This window comes from Lactuca sativa, chromosome 8, assembly GCF_002870075.4.
Source record: "Lactuca sativa cultivar Salinas chromosome 8, Lsat_Salinas_v11, whole genome shotgun sequence".
Lineage (NCBI taxonomy): Eukaryota > Viridiplantae > Streptophyta > Magnoliopsida > Asterales > Asteraceae > Lactuca > Lactuca sativa.
Genome location: NC_056630.2, coordinates 80776096 through 80785232, shown reverse-complemented (window position 1 = coordinate 80785232; position 9137 = coordinate 80776096). Strand labels below are relative to the sequence as shown.

General features: G+C 32.5%; 1 protein-coding gene across 1 annotated transcript; it reads left to right on the top strand.

The window, feature by feature from the left end:
* Positions 1–276: 276 nt before the first annotated feature.
* On the top strand, positions 277–3624 carry LOC111896103 (UDP-galactose/UDP-glucose transporter 3). Its single transcript, XM_023892127.3, has 7 exons — positions 277–475; positions 1062–1159; positions 1263–1393; positions 1579–1609; positions 1704–1807; positions 1911–2032; positions 2964–3624. Exons 1-7 carry the CDS (start codon positions 372–374, stop codon positions 3370–3372), a joined length of 999 nt encoding a protein of 332 aa, XP_023747895.1. The 5' UTR covers positions 277–371; the 3' UTR covers positions 3373–3624.
* The last annotated feature ends 5513 nt before the right edge of the window (positions 3625–9137 follow it).

The following is a 9137-nucleotide window of genomic DNA, read 5'->3' as shown; positions in this document are numbered from 1 at the left end:
TTTCATTTCACATGGAACAATCATAGTTACAAAATTGAAAATTCTTAATAAGAAGTAAGAACGGACTGATAATCTAAACATTTAAAGTTTAGGGAATATATTTATGAAATCGGTAAAACCATAAGGGTGTTACTGCAAATTATTTGAACAGTTTATATTGTCTTACGTGTATCCATTAACCAATAGGGTGATAGCATTTAGTCACGTATCCAATCAAAAGCCTCCACGTATGAAAAACCAACGTGGATTCTAGAATATATATACTCTACTCGAAGACTCCTTTCTACAACCGCACCATTCGGAAGCGTTTTGTCCGATCTCTGATTCCGGAGAATCAACGATTTACGCCTGATACCAAGATTCCGGCACCGATGGAGTCACACGGCGTCGGTCTCCGCCGTGTTTTGGAGCTCGCATTTTGCGTGGCCGGTATTTGGACAGCTTATATATACCAAGGCGTTCTTCAAGAGACTGTGTAAGGCTTTTTCCTGAACTAATTTATGCCGTTCTGTTTTTCATTTTATCTCTTAAACTCTGTAATGATCATTTAATTGATTTCATATGTATCCTTCCAATAAAAGTTTCGAATTTTGGATTTATGGCAAAGAGTTGTGTGAAGGTTTACGCTAAATCGTTATTAGTTATTGAGGATTTTGAAAATATTGCACACTTATTGGCTGCTTTAAGTTCGCATTTGAAAAAGTAAAGTGATTACTTATTATATTGATGATTGTATTGCGGTTTCATACATCAGTTGTGATTATGAATCGTGATTCGTGATCCGTTCTAAGAACTTGATAGAGCCTAACAATAACTCCACATTCTGATTTCAGTTTAGGACTATGATTTATGATTACTGCAATTAAATAAACAACTTTACCATTAAATATCATTCTTAAGTTTTCATTAACCTAAATTTGAGCATTTTCTTAAACCTTAACAAATGTTACTAGCATACATGGAGCTCCAATTTGGGGAATTTGGTATTTCCAATTGATTACACTGTAATGGACATATACGAAGGTTGTTATGACTTATGAGTCTTTGTTAATGGTTTTCAGGTCTACTAAGCGATTTGGACCAGAGAATGAGAGGTTCGAACATCTAGCATTCTTGAATTTAGCACAAAGTGCTGTTTGTTTCATATGGTCATTCATGAGTAAGCATTTCACCTTTTAAGCTCTGGTTATCTTTGGTCATTTAGAATGTAAAATGATAATTGGGAATTAGGGATTGATTAACATTTTGTGGTAACTGATTAGTGATAAAGCTGTGGCCCAGTGGTAGCACTGGTCATGCTCCATGGTGGAGTTATTGGAGTGCTGGCATTACAAATACAATTGGCCCAGCTATGGGAATTGAAGCTCTAAAATACATTAGTTATCCTGCTCAGGTATCTTCAAGCTTTATAGTTTATCCATCTATCAAATAATCAAACCTTTTCTCTTTCTGTTAATCTCCCATCATTTATCTTTCTATTTTCAATCAAGATTTCTAAAGTTTTCATCAAATCAACACATGATGTTTAAATTTTCATCAAACAAGTAAAGTAATAATTACATTGATTGTCTATTGTAGGTACTTGCAAAATCCTCAAAGATGATTCCAGGTGATTACTTGCATTTAATCAAAACTAAATTAGTAATTTAACTCTAATAACAATGTTCCCAAAATACTTATCTTTTTAATTTATCATTATGCAGTGATGCTAATGGGAACACTAGTGTATGGCATTAGATACAGTTTTCCTGAGTATCTTTGCACAATTCTTGTTGCTGGTGGGGTATCTGCTTTTGCTCTTGCAAAGGTGAATATATTATCTTTTTATAAATTATATGTTGAACATTATTTTCTTGTTAAGTTTTTAATATTAATTTGATTTTATCTACTTGTTTCTTGATTTCTTTCAGACTAGCTCAAAGACTATAAGCAAGTTGGCTCATCCTAATGCCCCACTTGGATACGGATTATGTTTTTTAAATTTGGCTTTTGATGGTTTCACAAATGCTACACAAGATTCAATCTCAACAAGGTTAGTTATGAAAGTTTGATAATAGAACTATGAGTAAATTACAAATTTGGTCCTTGTGGTATATTGTTTTTTCGGGACGACCGAAGGGTAAATTGGTCATTTTGAAAAACCAACAGTTGAGTCGCTAGATTTAATGACTTGTTTAACGATCATGGAGGCATAATGGAAGAAAATTAAACAACAAAAGACAAATTTGTATAAAAAAGCAGAACTTGGACTAAACCAGTCCCGTCAAGTATACCACAAGGACCAAATTTGTAATTTACTCTAATATCTATTCCATTTTTCATGTTATGTATGTAGTTTTTGGTTGTAGGTTATATAAAAAGTAAATAATATTCTTTTAGAATTTTTAAAAAATTTTCATCATACTAATTACTAAATATAATATAAAAATGAGTAAATTACAAAAATGCCCCCGTTAATTTTATTTTTATTGTGTTTAGTCCAAAACCAAAATCTTTTTTAGTTTTAGTCTGTATTTCAACTTTCAAGGTTTTCTAACCAAAACCGACATGAAACCTTTAAACGAGGACCAAAAGTAGAAAGTCCTAAGGAACGGACCAAAATCGACATAAAACCTAAAAATAAGGACCAGAAATGAAAAATATTCCAATTTCGAACTAAACACGATATAAACCTCACATACATTCCATTTTCTTTAATTTACTCTAAAAATTACAAAAATCTTATCGAACAAAAATAAAAAACACGATGTGACCTAAACCCTAAATTGTATTGTGTTGTCAAATTGAAACTGAAACTGCCCTAAACCCTAAATCCAAAATTGTACTATTTTGTCGAACTGAAACTGCCCAAAAACCCTAAACCCTAAATTGTATTGCGTTGTGTTTGTGTTGTCAAATTGAAATTGAAATTGAAACTGTCCTAAACCCTAAACCTTAAACCCTAAAATGTATTGTGTTGTCAGGTATCCAAAGACAAGTGCATGGGACATAATGTTAGGAATGAACTTATGGGGTACAATCTACAACTTAGTTTTCATGTTTGGGTGGCCCCATGCGAGTGGCTACCAAGCCATTGATTTTTGCAAGCACCACCCGGAGGCGGCATGGGACATTTTATACTACTGTCTATGTGGTGCGGTTGGCCAAAATTTTATATTTTTTACAATTAGCCGATTCGGGTCTTTAACAAACACAACAATCACAACAACCCGAAAATTCGTGAGCATTGTGGTGTCATCGGTTCTTAGTGGGAATCCATTGTCTCAAAAGCAATGGGGGAGTGTGTTCATGGTGTTTAGTGGCTTGTCTTATCAAATTTACCTTAAATGGAAAAAGATACAAAGAATGCAAAAGAAGAGGAAAACTACTTAGAGTTTTATAAATTTTATAAATATATATTTAACATGGTATCAAAGCAAAATATTATTCGGACCCTGATTTTATTTGGGGTTTTGTGTTATTAAAGGTTGGGGGAGTGTGACTGATTAGGTTTTATATAGTGTTACGGAGGAGATTTGGTGTAAGGGAGTTTCTGATATAGAACATTAAATTGTGAATTGTAAATTTACAATGTGTTTTTGTGAGGTATTTATAATCAAATATTTTGTTTTGGTGTTGTTTTTATATTTGTTACATGATTTGTTTTTGTTGTAAGGTTGTAATGTAGTATATTATGATTTATCCAACCAAAAAGAGGATGCATTTTCAAAGTATTTATTATCCCTGATCCGATCCACTGCTCGAGTTTATTCTGTAAGTAGGCCTGGCAATGGAGCGGGTTTTGACCCTGATCCGATCCAAACCTTTAATAATTATACGGGTTTGGAGCACAGTTTTTGATCTGTTTACCCGTTAACGACCTGTACCCACTAACCTTTTTATTAAAAGGATCGGGTATGGATCATCACCGATCCGCTCCGTTTATAACCCGCCCCATATAAATTTCATAATTATACATTTATATTTTATACTTCCTAAAGTTTACTTTAAAACCCAATCGAAATTCCAAAGAGAAAAGGTCAAAGACTAAACTGTTTTTACATAGGACTCAATTTCTAGACTTCTGGTATTCTCCCAATAATCGTGATGTCATTTCATTTATATTTCATCATGTAATCACCAATTTCATTTACACATCAATAAATTCATTTATCAACCAGAAGAAAATTTGTAATTGCTATTATCTATCAATGCAATCGATGGTTAAAAACTAATCGGAAGTAACTACAATAATGATTTTAATTCCAATCGAACGTCCACGAGTACGTAATGTGTATACTAAATCAACTTTTTTTTTTTACATGTAATAAATGTGATTTTATGATTTAATTAAAATGTGTTGATTATTCAAAAAACCTACGGGTTACGGGGCGGATTTGGATATCTGTTGATTCGGTGGATAAAGGTATGGGTTTGATTATTCAAAACCCTGCGGGTTACGGAGCGGGTTTGGATCGGATTTTGATATTTGTTAAAAGGGTTTGGATCAAGGTCGATTCGCTCCAAACCCGACCCATTGCCAGGTCTATCTGTAAGTGTAATTTTCTTTCTATAACATCTATAAAATAGGTGCCAAAGTACCAAAAAAATATGACATGGTATAACTAATACTAGCCCAAAACAATAAAAAAAATTAGCCCAAAAAAAAACATAAGCCCACCAAGTTATATTCATTAAACCCAATACCCAATTCCTATTGTCTATAAACTCAATATCCAATTCCCATTGTCTATATTAAGGGTGAGCAAACCGTTTTTTTTTTTTTTTTTTTTTCAAACCGAATCGGTTTAGAAAACCGGTCCGGTTCCAATTCGTGAATAGTAAAACCAGTTCAACCTTAAACCGGTTCGGTTCAAACCGGTTCCGTTATAGAAAAACTCGAACCTATCTAAACCGGTTACATCGGTTCTAAACCGGTTCAATTGGTTCTAAACCGGTTTGATCAGTTTGACTACCGGTTCTAAATCGGTTCACGGTTATTAAACCGATTTTAATGTCTAAAATTTCGAACGGGTGCAAACCGACGGTTCAGTTCTTGAATCGGTTCGGTTCATAGTGGACCGGTTCATGGTGAACCGGTTCGGATCCTAAACCGGTTTTTTTGTGCAAGCCTAGTCTATATGGTAAGGATAAAGAACAAAGTTGTAAAGAAAAAGAAAATCTCCTTTGCTCTCTATGAAGATGCGACAAAAACAACAGGGCCGGACGCAATATTTCGTAGTAGGTTTTGCCGGTGACATTTTTTGTTCTTTTTACGTAGTGACACAATAATAGAAAAACGAAAAATTTGAAATCTTTTACATTGTGTCCGAAAAAAACAGGGATTGTCGGTGTCACTATGGACACCATAGTGGAACCACCCTTGGCGCAAACATGAAGGTGAAAAAAAATCCATTTTTTGCTCCAACTCTTCAAGTGAACTAAAAGTGAATGATTTTGCTCCAACTCTCCAAGCTATTTCGATTTTTCTTGACTCTTTTCCAAGCTACAATGAAACAAGTATTTATATTTTTAGGTTTATAAAATTATTCAAATTAGTTGTTTTTTTTTTCTTGAATTTTTTATTGTTTAGGTGAAATTGGTTGTTGTTTACCTTGAAATTAGTTGTCGAATTGTTGTTAGATACTTAGATTGTTAGATAAATGGATTGCTTACTTGTTTGATATTGGATTGTTAGGATAAAATTGAGTCTTTTTTTTTTTGGTAGAACAAGCATCAATAATCAAGTGTTGGAGAATCCTCCAAAAGACCATGCTCCAATGATTTATGTTTTGAAGGATCCTCTAAAACACCATGTGAAAATCAATCATTCCCTTCGGTTTCTAATGTAAATCCACAACCTACAACTACTCCAATTACAAGTGTTGAATTGAAAGATCTTCCAAAAGACCCGAGTCTTAGACCAAAAATTACAACTTACAATCCAAATCAAATAGATGAAATAAAGAGGACATATTTGCTTCAAAGACCTTGTCAACCAAGAGGCCATACGTTTGATTGGTTACAACTTACAAAAAAGAGTATAGTGGTTACGACTTAATAAAAATTACAACAAACAAAATAAGTTTTGTTGTTAAGTGGTTTGATAACTTTGATTGGTTAGAGTATAACATAAAAGAGAACAAAACATTTTGTTTATTTTGCTATGTATGTGGAGACATGGTGGGACAACAAAAAGGGATAAATGCATTTGTTTCACACTGTTTTGATACTTGGAATAAAAAAAGTTCATTAAGAGATCATATGAATGTCATTGATAGTTTTAATCACAAACCAAGAGATAATTGTGAATTTTTATTGAAAGAAAAACAATCTATTAGTGCAGCCTTCAAGAAACAAACCAAAATTGAGGAGAGTAACAGTAAACTTCGTTTAGGTGCTTCAGTTTGGTGTTGTAATTTTTTATTGAAAAATGGTTTACCATTTCAAGGTCACGATGAGTCGAGTGACTCCCTTAATAGAGGGTTTTTCTTTGAGTTATTATCTTTCATGAGAGATCATAATCAAGTCATTCACAATGCTACCTTAAAAAATGCTCCTCAAAATAATCAAGTGACGTGCCGAAGGACTCAAAAGAAAATTGTTGAATGCTTTTCAACAGAGTTAACTTTAAGTATTTACAAAGAAATTGGTAATGATATGTTTGCTTTATTGGTTGATGAATCTAGTGATGTATCAAAAAAAGAACAAACGACCATAGTTTTGAGTTATGTCAACAACTTTAGAATGGTAAAGAAAATATTCATTGGAGTTGTGCACGTGAATGATACATCCTCTTTGACTCTTAAAGCGGCCATAGATGAATTTTTTACCCTTAACAAGTTAAGTATGTCCTAGTAAGCAAAACTTTGTTTTCTTATTATAAATTTTAATTGAATATTATTCGCTTTAATGTTTAATATTTTTTTATCATGCAAGAGGACAAGGTTACGATGAGGCAAGCAATATGTTATGTGCATTCAACACTCTAAAAGCTTTGAATTTAAAAGATAATAATTCGGTGCATTATGTGCATTGCTTTACACACCAACTTCAGTTAGTTATTGTAGGTGTAGAAAATAAGCATGATGTTGACGACTTCTTTGAGAAAGTGTGCAAAAGTCAATTGGAAATGGTGAACTTGAAACCAGAAGAGGGTTAAATCAAGAGAGCTCTCTTGTTTGAGCGGAAGATACAAGATGGTGTTCACATTTCAAAATAATCACAAGTTTGATGAACGTATTTGCGAAGGTTCTTAATGCTCTTGCTTATGTCGAAGAGGAAGAATCCGGTTTAAGTAACCGAAATCAAGCATTTGGTATCTTAAGATATTTCAAGACACTTAATTTCGTATTTTACTTACATTTGATGTATGAAATTTTACACCTCACGAACATATTGTCAAAACATCTTCAAAATAAAGGATCAAGATATTTTAGAAGCGTCTTCTTTGGTTAGAGGGAAAATGGAGGCATTAAAGTCCTTAAGAGACATGGGGTTTGCTAAACTTTTATTGAAGGTATTCTTTGTCAAAAACATAATATAAATATTGTGGAGATGACAGAAAATTATGTCACATCAAGAGGTTGTAAGACTAAAGTTACTAATCAATTATATTTTGAAGTTGAAATTTTCAACACGACTATGTATATGAAAATTATAGAATTTGGAGACCGATGTAGTGAACTTAGCACCCAATTACTAAAATATATGGGGCTTTGAGTCCTTGTGACTCATTTGCTAAATCTGACAAAAAAAAGTTGTTAAAGTGGAATGAGTTGTACAAAAAAGATTTTTGATGATGCAGAGATGATGCAATTTCATGGTAAACTTGAGATATATTATCACGCTTTGCATAAAGATGTCTAGTTCACTAGTTTGCAAGGAATTTATGATCTTTCTCGTTTGATGGTGGAAACGGGGAAACATTGGTCTTATGGTATATAGGTTGTTGAAGTTGGTTTTGCTTTTACCCCTCATAACTGCAACAGTCGAAAAATGTTTTTCTACGATGAAGTTTTTGAAGAGGGATTTACATAACAAAATAGGTGATGATTTTTTGAATGATGATATGATTTCTTAGGTTGAAAAAGAAGCCCTTATGAAAGTGAATATCGAAGATGTAATGAGCCGGTTTCAAAAAATATTTACCCATAGATGTCAAATTTAAATATTAAGATGAATGGAGTGGTTTAATGTACTAGTACTTTGTAAAAAAAATTATGTTGTTAAATTTGGTCAGATTTTTTTTAGTGCCACCCAGAGACGAAGCTAAACTTTTTTTAGGGTGTTCCTCATTTTTATATATATATATATATATATATATATATATATATATATATATATATATATATATATATATAAACTAATTAAAGGCTAGCCAAATGAAGAAAAATATAAGAAGTTTAACAAGAATATATATATATATATATATATATATATATATATATATATATATATATATATATATAGACCCAAATGATATCTTATTTTAAAAAACAAAAAAAAGAAAAAAAAATGAAAAACTGAGGGTGGGCCCGAGCCTAGGTTGGCTCTGCCCTTGGCGCCACCGTTGTTCAACCAAAGTTGTCAAGATCGGGATCCTATCTAGGATCATTTTTGGGTTTGCAAGATCGGGATCGGGATCCTAAGATCCCACAAAATAAAATATAATTTTAATTTATAATTTTTAATCATGAAAAATATTTCAAACATTTAATTTTTCGTTCAAAAGTTATGAAAACTTCAAAATATTAATCATAAGCTACAATACAAAATGATAAATGGTAAATTGGTAAAGGGTAAAATACATAAAGTGGTAAAAAAATTCATTTGCAAAAAAAAAAAAAAAAAAAAAAAAAAAAAATCAAAGAATGGTAGGATCGGATCGGATTTCCATCCTATGATCCTACTTACGATCTTACGATCCTACCTGCGATCATACCACAAATACGATCCTTTTACGATCCGGATCGTGTTTTCATAACTAGAAACGTAGGATCGTATGATCCTACGATCAGGATCGCGATTTTGACAACTATGGTTCAAACCTTTTGTGTCTGCCATTGCTTCTTTCGTAGTAACATGAGCATGCCTTTGTCCTTACGTCTTTCTTAAAGGATATGACAGACATATTAACGTCAAATTTGCCACCACCA

Excerpts from the sequence above, each read along its gene's own strand:
- LOC111896103 (XM_023892127.3), top strand. The coding sequence starts at position 372 with ATGGAGTCACACGGCGTCGGTCTCCGCCGTGTTTTGGAGCTCGCATTT. Across the intron at positions 1,160-1,262 it reads TTTCATATGGTCATTCATGA|TGATAAAGCTGTGGCCCAGT; the intron begins GTAAGCATTTCA and ends GTAACTGATTAG. Across the intron at positions 2,033-2,963 it reads CAAGATTCAATCTCAACAAG|GTATCCAAAGACAAGTGCAT; the intron begins GTTAGTTATGAA and ends TTGTGTTGTCAG.